Source organism: Centruroides sculpturatus, unplaced genomic scaffold (assembly GCF_000671375.1).
Source record: "Centruroides sculpturatus isolate CEXI.00-Female unplaced genomic scaffold, Cexi_2.0 scaffold164, whole genome shotgun sequence".
Taxonomy (NCBI): Eukaryota; Metazoa; Arthropoda; class Arachnida; order Scorpiones; family Buthidae; genus Centruroides; species Centruroides sculpturatus.
Window position 1 is genome coordinate 784,705 of NW_019384679.1, and position 13,057 is coordinate 797,761.

Consider the following 13,057-nt stretch of genomic DNA (forward strand, 5'->3'; position numbering starts at 1 on the left):
GTTTAGGGTCTGGTCACCAGCATTAAACAGAGAGGAGTCCACTCGGCCACTGGTGGGCATATTTTGTTTCATGGTTTGTCGAATTGACATTCTGCTGATTTTTTTTTTAAACTCTTTCCTCCTGTGGGCACTAAGAGGGCCTCTTTCAGCAACCCGCCGCCTCATTGTGGATTCGGCCAAGCCCACAATGGGGAGGCGGATTGGTGAGGAACGGGGCCCGACATATCCGGACGAACCACCCCCGAAAAATTTTTGGGGATTCGATTCCGGATTTCCCAAAGCGGTTGGCTGCCACCTTGACCGCTCGTCCATTCAGGTTCATCCTGCTGATCTAGGAATTGATCTAGGAAATATCATGGGTTATTTGACCCAAGATTATCTGATATCATCTCTCATTATGTCTCTTTTTACATTTTTTATTTTTTCATTTTTAACTCTCGTCCTGTGGGCACTAAGAGGGCTTTTTTCCATCTCCCTTATGGGTTCGGCCATGTCCATAATGAAGAGCGGCCGGATGGTGAAAGACAAGGCCCGACATATCTGAGACAAACTGCACACGAAAAACTTGTGCTCACCGGATTTAATCCCGAGTCCCAAGGTCGGCAGGTTGACATATTCACCATGTCTGCTCAAACTTCCCTCTTTTGGGACCTAATCCCTTTCCCAAAAAGAATATGGAAAAAAGGCTCTCTTCATGCTTGTTGAGCGAAAATAGTTTAAAATAAAGTCAGATTAATGAAATTAATATTGGTAGTCTGAGACATGTCACTTCATATATATCAGTTTCAGTAGCGTAGCGTGGGTGTCAGCCGCCCGGGCCGGAGGAAAATTTCGCCGCCTCCTTATTTATCTCAATTTAAAAGTCTAGAATTCAGTTTTGTCACAGAATAAGTAATGAAAAGTTTCGTGCTTATTTTAATCGATCCGAATCGTAGGTGCGACAAAAATATGAAATGAAATGGTTCAAATTTTTACGAGATATTATTATTATTTATTGTGAAATTTTGTCGCCCCCTAAAAGTGCCGCCCCTGCCGCCCCCACTACGCTACGCCACTGATCAGTTTATCTTTTTAAAATTAGAAAACAATGCCTCAAATGACTTCTCTGTTATTCAACCTTTTAATATTTTATTAAATGAAATTTCTTATTCTAAACTGTTATAAATAAATTCAAATTATCGTCTACATTTCACAAATGGATCTGTTTTTGATGTAGCACAATACAGGACTATTGTAAAACTCTAAAGCAAATCTTAAATGAAAGCGTAACATAAAATACAAATGGGATATTGTCTAATGTTCCGATAAGATTGTTTCTAATTGTTGATATTTTTTTAGCTCTCGGCACAATTTGTTCAATTTTAAAATTGGCAATTTTTCTAGTTGGAATTGTCTTTTACAATAAAATCTACACACTAAAGAGTAGAGAATTTTTCTTATTATGCATAACTGTAACAGTGTTAGGTTATATGATACGAGAAACCTGACTTGTTTCTATTTTATAAAAGTCTAAATCAGTGGTGTCCGAACGATGATCCGTAGCATGTTCGGCCCTCTGCACGATTTCCTCTAGTCCAGTGTTCCGCAACCTTTTTCTACTTGCGCCACACCAAAATGTTATTCCCCTCAAAAAACGTATGATATGATACTATTAATAGAATTACGTAATGCCACTAACCTATTATTATTGTTATTAAACAGACATCAACACCTGTGAGCAATTTTTTTTTACATATAATTTCTTAGAATACATAAAAATGCATGGCTTGTAATAAAGAATAAACAAATATCCTCTTATTTCATCAGTGCTGCGGCAGAGAATGAAATACAAGCATAAGAAACACAACTGTGATAAAAATATATAAATAAAATTTGAAATTAACAGAATATGTAAAAGTTCATGTCACACCTTTCACTACGTGACGGCACATCAGTGTGCCGCGGCACACCGGTTGCGGAACACCGCTCTAGTCAGTAAATATATTTGAATCATCAATCATAAATGATTTTTAAAAATATTAAGAGTTTCTATAAATTACAATCCTCTAATATGCTTAACTTGCTCGCGATAACTTCAAGTCAAAGAAAAGAATATATGAGGACTTTACATCTGTATCTCGTTAGCTCTTCCCTTTTCTGTGAAGGTTGTATTTCCGAGTTCGTGAAAAATCTACAGGTGAGAGAGAGAAAGTGTTTGAAAACATATGTAATTTTTGGCATTCCATCGCCGTTCTTAAACTGATAAGTTATTTTCAAATTAGAAGTTACAAAATGCACATTGTTGATGGCCGAGGGTTGCATGAGTTTGCATGGGTTTTTCACGGCGGTCCGCGCATGAATTAGGATCAGTAATTTTAAAATTTCAAAAGACTACGTTTTCTGTAAGTCGGACACCTTTTTGAACGGGCCGTATCCAGAGCCGTAGCTATGGAAGTCATGAAGTGGCTAAACCTCCTTAGCTTAGTTAACAATGCTTATATGCAGAATATATGCTTTCGCTTTCCTCACATAAACTTTTACATCTACTTTTTTATACTTAGACTTTAGCCAATTGGCCTAGAACTTCCTGAAAAAGTAAAAAATCCTAGTCAAATTTTTAGCACTTTGCTCTATCCCCCCAATGATTTAGTCCAGGCTGTGGAACTGACAGTACCACGGCAACTTACGATATGAATTAAAATAAAAGTTTTTAAAAATTTAATAAAATAAGACGCGCTTGTATTTTGTTTATTAATTGCTATTTTTCTCGAGTGAAATATAACGTATATTACAATAAGGAAAGGCTCGGGAAAACGGCCCACCGGGTAATTTCCGAGTTCACGGTGGACCTGTCCACCACTGCTTAGGATTTAACATACAGTTTGGCCTCCGAATACGTAACGTAAGCCTCCTGTTGCTACGTATTGGATATCGAAACTTCGGTATTAACGAAAGTAGCTAAGACTAGGCCCCTGGACGAGTAGGAACCTCTTTCAAGGAGAAACCTGTGGTAGATAGGAATCCGGAATGGAAAATTGCGGTATAAATGACATGATATCGGGTGAAGCAATATCCAGTGAACTTTTAAGTCCAAGGGAAATAGCATCTCTTATGTATGTTCCAATTACATCTTATGATATAGAGCATTTTCCAGGTACCAAAGTGTTGTTAGACTGAACCCATTATCCTTCATTAAAAGAGTACTACCGGAGTACCGGTTAACTGTATGGCCCGTCTCAAAATTCAACGAAACTTTGCGAAACACTTTTTTCCCTTTGCTCTTTCCTCCCTGTAGGCACTAAGAGGGCCTCTTTTAACAAGCCCATTATTTAAGTGTTCGGCCAAGACCACAATGGGGCGGCCGAGTGATGAGGGAGGGTAGTCATATCCGGTAGGATCACCACCGAAAAATTCCTGGGGGTTTTTCGACCCATCTGGATTCGATCCCAGGCAGTGGCGTACCGTGGGTGTCAGCCGCCCGGGGCGGAGGAAATTTTCGGCCCCCCTTATTGAGGTATTTCAATTTAAAAGACCAAAATTCAGTTTTGTTACAGAACAAGCAATGAAAAATTCGGTGGTAGTGCAGCGACCTGTTTAAAATAGTTCTCTTGAATATTAGTGGTGTATATGAACGCGAATGAATCGTAAAAGCAAAATAAAAAAAAAACGTCAACAGGTTTCGCAGGAATTCCTCGGATGAAAAAGCTACTAGTTCACCCAGCGAGCCGATTCCCGGACTGTCTGGACGATAGCACTATCGTAGGCGCGATGCAAGTATAGATTAGGATGTTTCAAATTTTTACAAGATATTATTATTATTTATTGTGAAATTTTGCCGCCCCNTTTCCTTTGTTTAAGGGTATTTGGGCAGTTTATTCTCTGTTATATTCTCAATACATACAAGTACAACAATACATACAAGTACAGTACAGTATTTTCTGAGGAAACAATCGTACTTATTTTTTTAAACCCCATTCCCGATAACCCGGCATTTTCACAAACTCGGACACGCTTCGGTCCACATTAGGCCGAGTTTTCGAGGTTCTACTGTATTTAAATATAAAATTAAAAACAAAAACTCACAAGTTAAATATTATTCAATAATTTTGTAGTTAAATATCCGATTTCATTTAAAAATCGGATATTTACGTACAGAATTCGAACAAAATTCCACGTTCATCGGGTTTGGTATCAAAAGAAATTCGATAACATTTAAAAAAAATGTCATATCGAATTTTGTTCGCCCAAATTACCCGATACTAACTTGTAAGTTCATAAATTTGATGATAACTTTTTAATTAATTAAGTAATTATCACGTCAAAATTCATTAAAATCTATCAAAACAAAAGATTTTTCCTCTGAATGACGGATAAAATCGATTATAAGATACGTCTTTGTATTTAAGTACTGATAATATAAAATGCATTAAATAGGCCTATTTCATTTTTTAAGGTTTTTTGGTTATTGATAGCATACGTGACTATTCAGCTTTAATTTTAATTCGATTTCTTTAACGTTCTCAAGTTGTGCAATTTTATAATTTTTGTTCTTTATAAGACATGGCACTACCAAATGAGGTATAGGATACTCCCTTTTTCCTTACAGGGGCCCAATTAACATCAAAACAATTATTTTTAATTTAAAAAAAATGTATTTTCTCGATTTTACTTTCTTTGTTGTTATGTGTAGATAACAGGGAATGTTGAAATCGTGTTAAATTTGTACTTCCGAGTTAAATTTCACGTTTTCAGATCCCTGAACCCCCCAAAACAAAAATAAATAAAAAAATCCGTGGATATTTGTATTTATTGGCATCTATTTCGTTTAATATCTCAATGTAGAGTAAAGATTAAGAAACGAAATTTGGCATGGTAGCTTGTGTATGACGCTATGAGCGGCGTTAAATGTTGGTAGTTAAAGGTCGATGGATATTTTTAAAACTCTTTCCGCCCTGTGGTCACTAAGAGGGCCTCTTTTAGCAAGCCCATTATCGATTCGGCCAGGCCCACAATGGAGCGGCCGGATGATGAAGGATGAGGTCCAACATATCTGGACGGATCATCCTCCGAAAAATTTCTGGAGATTTTTCAACTTGGATTAAATCCCGAGTCTTCCAGAGCGATAGGCTGCCACCTTGACCGCTCTGCCATCCAGCTGTCCCAGGTCGATGGGGTAAAGAGATAGTTAGTGCCGATGTTTCATATCTCGAGAGGGATAGGACTTAATGAAGACTTTCCTCTTTATTAACAGTTACAATTTTTCACAAAATTCATCACTACTCTCAAAATTAATCTTTTTACCATTTTAATCATTAAAAATGTAAAAAGCATTTTAAAATAAATTCTCATAACAGATGGCGCCACACACAATTTTATTTATTATGCTTAATAATATAAAAATTTTTTTAAAATAAAATCTTATAACAGCGGGAAATTTGTGCAACTAATTGCTGGATTTTTTGTGAAAAGAGAACAGTGACAGAAGTAGTTGTNAAATAAAATTTGAAATTAACAGAATATGTAAAAGTTCATGTCACACCTTTCACTACGTGACGGCACATCAGTGTGCCGCGGCACACCGGTTGCGGAACACCGCTCTAGTCAGTAAATATATTTGAATCATCAATCATAAATGATTTTTAAAAATATTAAGAGTTTCTATAAATTACAATCCTCTAATATGCTTAACTTGCTCGCGATAACTTCAAGTCAAAGAAAAGAATATATGAGGACTTTACATCTGTATCTCGTTAGCTTTTCTGTGAAGGTTGTATTTCCGAGTTCGTGAAAAATCTACAGGTGAGAGAGAGAAAGTGTTTGAAAACATATGTAATTTTTGGCATTCCATCGCCGTTGTTAAACTGATAAGTTATTTTCAAATTAGAAGTTACAAAATGCACATTGTTGATGGCCGAGGGTTACATGAGTTTGCATGGGTTTTTCACGGCGGTCCGCGCATGAATTAGGATCAGTAATTTTAAAATTTCAAAAGACTACGTTTTCTGTAAGTCGGACGCCTTTTTGAACGGGCCGTATCCAGAGCCGTAGCTATGGAAGTCATGAAGTGGCTAAACCTCCTTAGCTTAGTTAACAATGCTTATATGCAGAATATATGCTTTCGCTTTCCTCACATAAACTTTTACATCTACTTTTTTATACTTAGACTATAGCCAATTGGCCTAGAACTTCCTGAAAAAGTAAAAAATCCTAGTCAAATTTTTAGCACTTTGCTCTATCCCCCCAATGATTTAGTCCAGGCTGTGGAACTGACAGTACCACGGCAACTTACGATATGAATTAAAATAAAAGTTTTTAAAAATTTAATAAAATAAGACGCGCTTGTATTTTGTTTATTAATTGCTATTTTTCTCGAGTGAAATATAACGTATATTACAATAAGGAAAGGCTCGGGAAAACGGCCCACCGGGTAATTTCCGAGTTCACGGTGGACCTGTCCACCACTGCTTAGGATTTAACATACAGTTTGGCCTCCGAATACGTAACGTAAGCCTCCTGTTGCTACGTATTGGATATCGAAACTTCGGTATTAACGAAAGTAGCTAAGACTAGGCCCCTGGACGAGTAGGAACCTCTTTCAAGGAGAAACCTGTGGTAGATAGGAATCCGGAATGGAAAATTGCGGTATAAATGACATGATATCGGGTGAAGCAATATCCAGTGAACTTTTAAGTCCAAGGGAAATAGCATCTCTTATGTATGTTCCAATTACATCTTATGATATAGAGCATTTTCCAGGTACCAAAGTGTTGTTAGACTGAACCCATTATCCTTCATTAAAAGAGTACTACCGGAGTACCGGTTAACTGTATGGCCCGTCTCAAAATTCAACGAAACTTTGCGAAACACTTTTTTCCCTTTGCTCTTTCCTCCCTGTAGGCACTAAGAGGGCCTCTTTTAACAAGCCCATTATTTAAGTGTTCGGCCAAGACCACAATGGGGCGGCCGAGTGATGAGGGAGGGTAGTCATATCCGGTAGGATCACCACCGAAAAATTCCTGGGGGTTTTTCGACCCATCTGGATTCGATCCCAGGCAGTGGCGTACCGTGGGTGTCAGCCGCCCGGGGCGGAGGAAATTTTCGGCCCCCCTTATTGAGGTATTTCAATTTAAAAGACCAAAATTCAGTTTTGTTACAGAACAAGCAATGAAAAATTCGGTGGTAGTGCAGCGACCTGTTTAAAATAGTTCTCTTGAATATTAGTGGTGTATATGAACGCGAATGAATCGTAAAAGCAAAATAAAAAAAAAACGTCAACAGGTTTCGCAGGAATTCCTCGGATGAAAAAGCTACTAGTTCACCCAGCGAGCCGATTCCCGGACTGTCCGGACGATAGCACTATCGTAGGCGCGATGCAAGTATAGATTAGGATGTTTCAAATTTTTACAAGATATTATTATTATTTATTGTGAAATTTTGCCGTCCTCTAAAAGGAAATTTTGCCGCCCCCTAAAAAGTGCCGCCCGGGGCGGACCGCCCCTGCCGCCCCCACTACGGTACGCCATTGATCCCAGGTCCCCCAGAGCGGTAGGGTGCCACCACTCTGTAACCGCTCGGCCATTTCGCCGTTGCAAAAACATACTCGAACTCAAATTGCATTTGTAAAAATTTTGGACCCTAATGTGCTGCCATCTGTTGATAAAATTTTTAAATTGAATTAAAAAGTTTTTGACTAAATATTTTGAGTGGACTAATTTCATTTTTTAAGGTTTTTTGGTTATTGATAGCATACGTGACTATTCAGCTTTAATTTTAATTCGATTTCTTTAACGTTCTCAAGTTGTGCAATTTTATAATTTTTGTTCTTTATAAGACATGGCACTACCAAATGAGGTATAGGATACTCCCCTTTTCCTTACAGGGGCCCAATTAACATCAAAACAATTATTTTTAATTTAAAAAAAATGTATTTTCTCGATTTTACTTTCTTTGTTGTTATGTGTAGATAACAGGGAATGTTGAAATCGTGTTAAATTTGTACTTCCGAGTTAAATTTCACGTTTTCAGATCCCTGAACCCCCCAAAACAAAAATAAATAAAAAAATCCGTGGATATTTGTATTTATTGGCATCTATTTCGTTTAATATCTCAATGTAGAGTAAAGATTAAGAAACGAAATTTGGCATGGTAGCTTGTGTATGACGCTATGAGCGGCGTTAAATGTTGGTAGTTAAAGGTCGATGGATATTTTTAAAACTCTTTCCGCCCTGTGGTCACTAAGAGGGCCTCTTTTAGCAAGCCCATTATCGATTCGGCCAGGCCCACAATGGAGCGGCCGGATGATGAAGGATGAGGTCCAACATATCTGGACGGATCATCCTCCGAAAAATTTCTGGAGATTTTTCAACTTGGATTAAATCCCGAGTCCTCCAGAGCGATAGGCTGCCACCTTGACCGCTCTGCCATCCAGCTGTCCCAGGTCGATGGGGTAAAGAGATAGTTAGTGCCGATGTTTCATATCTCGAGAGGGATAGGACTTAATGAAGACTTTCCTCTTTATTAACAGTTACAATTTTTCACAAAATTCATCACTACTCTCAAAATTAATCTTTTTACCATTTTAATCATTAAAAATGTAAAAAGCATTTTAAAATAAATTCTCATAACAGATGGCGCCACACACAATTTTATTTATTATGCTTAATAATATAAAAATTTTTTTAAAATAAAATCTTATAACAGCGGGAAATTTGTGCAACTAATTGCTGGATTTTTTGTGAAAAGAGAACAGTGACAGAAGTAGTTGTGATTTTATTAGTTCAACTACAAGAATTTATCACAGGAAACATAACAGGGCATATATATCATTTGGGTTAAAACAAATGTTTTTTCAAAGTTGAATTTTGAGATGGGCAAGAATTCACGTAGTTAACCAGTAGCATACTAGTCTTTTTAAAAATATTTTATAGTATGTTGTGGTAGTTTTCCTACAATGAATAATGTAAATAACGTACACATTATATAAAATAAATGTTTAATAAATGATGTAATAATTGTACAGTAGAACCTCGAAAACTCGGCTCTCGATAACCCGGCACTCCGGATAACTCGGCCACACCCTGGCAGGGCAAAAAAATCCTTAGTTAATTAATTTTCATTATAGACAGCTTTATAAAAGTATAAAAGCTCTCATAAAGTATTTTTCTGAGGTCTGTCTTATCAGGTAAATTACTGTACACAGTGTATTCATTAATTTTCATTTTCATGTAGTAAAGGCTCTATGCCTTCATAAAGGACATACTTTTCCTTTGTTTAAGGGTATTTGGGCAGTTTATTCTCTGTTATATTCTCAATACATACAAGTACAACAATACATACAAGTACAGTACAGTATTTTCTGAGGAAACAATCGTACTTATTTTTTTAAACCCCATTCCCGATAACCCGGCATTTTCACAAACTCGGACACCCTTCGGTCCACATTAGGCCGAGTTTTCGAGGTTCTACTGTATTTAAATATAAAATTAAAAACAAAAACTCACAAGTTAAATATTATTCAATGGATTTCATTTAAAAATCGGATACAGTATTTACGTACAGAATTCGAACAAAATTCCATGTTCATCGGGTTTGGTATCAAAAGAAATTCGATAACATTTAAAAAAAATTTCATATCGAATTTTGTTCGCCCAAATTACCCGATACTAACTTGTAAGTTCATAAATTTGATGATAACTTTTTAATTAATTAAGTAATTATCACGTCAAAATTCATTAAAATCTATCAAAACAAAAGATTTTTCCTCTGAATGACGGATAAAATCGATTATAAGATACGTCTTTGTATTTAAGTACTGATAATATAAAATGCATTAAATAGGCCTATTTCATTTTTTAAGGAAATATTTAAATTTGACTACGTTTTAATCCTGTATTAGGATACTTCTAGATTTCAGATAAGCGATAATTTTATTTTAATTATTAATGAAATATCAATGAAAATATTGCTACATTTATATTTTATATATAAAAAAGTAAGTTATCTTAAATATATTTTAAGGTGGCTTAAAATAATCTTAAAATGTCTATCGGTTAACTGACTTTTGGCCTTTCTCTATAATCTTAAATTATATATATAATTTAATAATTATATCTAAACACATTTGTGTAACTTAATGTTATGAAATGAAATTTCTAAATTTTATCATCAATATTATATTTTATGAAATATAATAACGTTAAAAATTTAAATCCTGTCAGAAAATCTGTTTCTAATCTGCAAATCATTTGTATCTTGTTTCTTTGTAAGTTTTTATGAATAATTCATTAAATATATTAATAAACAGTTGACTAATCAACTATCTTACTCGTTAGTTGTTATTTATTACAGTAAGTAAGAGCCTAAATAATTACTTCTTTTCAATAAAATGAATATTATAAATTTTTATACGAACCTATTTAAAAATTTTTCTATTTTATTAAAAAAATAATATATAATTATAAATTATAATCTGTTTCTAAACTGCAAAATATTGGCTGGAAATCATTATAATTTTATATAAGATATACGGTAAAAATAAAGTTGCAAGTTTGATATTTAATAGCACTTTTAAGACAAATTTACGTTAATTCATGGTTTAAATATGTTTAAATTCATATTTTAAGCAATTAGGACATACTTTAGAAGTTTAAAATTTAGGAAAAATTGGAGAATTTTAATAGAAAGTTATTAAAGTTAATATCATTCATTGAAAAAACTGTATTCTAATTAGTTGTACTCCTATAACTTATTAAAATTATAAATAATTGATAAGTTATGAATAAAATCTGAGAATAAAATAAATTAAAATTAAATGTTAAAATTGCTATTTTAAATAATCTGATTATTAATTATATTCAGAAGTTATAAGAAATGAGATTTTAGTGATGATTACAACTTAGAATTATTAGAAAATAACGTTTATTATCATTATTTGATTATTTTATATTATAAACAGCAAGCAAAAATTATTATAAAATTTTATTAATCACATAAATAATTTATAACATAATCTAAATCACAGTAATAATATTATTAGTGTTTATTTTAGATATTATTTAACAAATACTATTTGTTCGACGATTAGACTCAATTTTACTCATTTTTAAATAATTAGATGAAATATTTTTTAATGTAAATATTTGAGTCATATTTTATTTTTCAATTAAAATATATGAAAAAAGTAATAAATTAATATTGCTACTTTATTTTTTCTCCTGTAAATTGATACACAATATTTTAATGAGTAATATCTTCTAGTGTTACAGGATATACCTGTAGGTCATTCTTATCTGATTTCTTTTTCTTTTAAACTTATTTTCCTTTTTTAATTAGAAATAAAATTTTAAAAAATCTTTCTAAAAGATTTTCAGCAGTTATTTATTTAATATTATTACAAATTTTTAAATTTATGTGTTGCTTTATTTGCATATTAAAGATATATATATTTAAAAAAGTGAATAATGTTATTAATTACAAAAGATATTAAATCTAACTTAATAAAACATTATTACTTAAAAGTATATTTATATTTATGTCAACACTATAAAATTTATTTACTATAAAATATTTCCGTAGGCACTGACAAAGATCGTGACCTAAATACTGTAGATACGACCTTGCTATTCGTGATAAGAAGATAATCTTTCTGCAAATTATTCATATTAAGCAATGATGGAGAACAAGTCGGTCGCAATTATTGGTGGAGGTCTCGTAGGATCTTTAGCGTCTTGTTTTTTGGGTAATCGTGGAATTAAAGTGGATTTATATGAACAAAGGAAGGATATTAGAACTTTGGAACATGTCACAGGAAGAAGTATCAATTTAGCTTTGTCTGTTAGAGGTCGATCAGCTTTGAAAGCTGTAGGATTAGAAGAAGAAATCATCGAAAGACATGCCATTCCTATGTACGGACGTATGATTCACGATAAAGATGGAAGAAGAAAACCTATTTTCTATGGAAAGAATAATCAATGTATATTCTCGGTCGGTCGCCGTCACTTAAATGAAGTTTTGTTGACAGCGGCCGAAGCACATCCAAATGTAAATATTCATTTCCAGCATAAATTAACTTCATTGGATTTAGATAAAGGTGAGATGATTTTTTCAGTCCCAAATAATTCTGTTTCTTCGAATGCCGATTGGATCATCGGTTGCGACGGTGCTTATTCTGCAGTTCGCAGAAGTATGCTCAAACAACCACTCTTCAACTATAGCCAAGAATATATCTCACATGGATATATGGAACTCACAATTCCACCTAACGAACATGGAGAGTTTGCCATGGAAGTCAATTATTTGCATATTTGGCCTAGAAAGACTTTCATGTTAATTGCATTACCTAATCAAGACTGTACTTACACGGTTACTCTTTTTATGCCTTTCGAGAGATTCGCAGAGTTATCTACTCCTACAAAACTATTAGATTTTTTCAATAATTATTTCCCAGATGCTGTTAAATTAATTGGCAAAGATAAACTGATTACAGATTACTTTCAAAATAAAGCCTCTCCTCTTGTTACAGTAAAATGTCGGCCATATTATTTTGGTAAAGCTATGTTGATGGGTGACGCCGCTCACGCTATGGTGCCTTTCTATGGACAAGGCATGAATGCGGGATTCGAAGATTGTCTAATTTTTGACGAATTATTAACTAAGCATTCTAATAATTTCGATATAGCCATTTCGGAATTTTCAGAAAACAGGCAGCCGGATGCAGTTGCTATTTGTGATCTAGCGGTTTATAATTATAAAGAAATGAGAGATTTAGTTAATTCTAAACTATTTATTGCCAGAAAGTATTTGGATAATGTATTAAATGATATATTCCCAGATAAATGGGTACCTCTTTATAGTAGTGTATCATTCACGAGAATGAAATATAGCGAATGCATTAAAAATAAAAAATGGCAAGATAAAATAATTAAGAGAAGTATTTCTATATTCGCATTGCTCATATTAGTCTTGTACATATTTTTATTTTAATTGCATAATAAAATATCTCTGCGGAATTTACTTAATTTCGAATTTACTTAATTTCGTGCTTATGAAATTCCTCTAACATTACAACATTGATCTTAAT

At 33.9% G+C, this 13,057-nt stretch overlaps 1 protein-coding gene across 2 annotated transcripts; it reads left to right on the forward strand.

Moving 5' to 3' along the window:
* The first annotated feature begins 4,177 nt into the window (after positions 1-4,177).
* On the forward strand, positions 4,178-12,979 carry LOC111626932 (kynurenine 3-monooxygenase-like). Of its 2 annotated transcripts, none has more exons than XM_023370462.1 (2): positions 4,178-4,245; positions 11,554-12,979. In XM_023370462.1, exon 2 carries the CDS (start codon positions 11,647-11,649, stop codon positions 12,958-12,960), a length of 1,314 nt encoding a protein of 437 aa, XP_023226230.1. In that variant the 5' UTR covers positions 4,178-4,245; positions 11,554-11,646; the 3' UTR covers positions 12,961-12,979. The 2 variants fall into 2 exon arrangements, with proteins under 2 accessions (XP_023226230.1, XP_023226229.1); XM_023370461.1 differs by lacking the exon at positions 4,178-4,245 and adding an exon at positions 9,535-9,648.
* Positions 12,980-13,057: the final 78 nt, after the last annotated feature.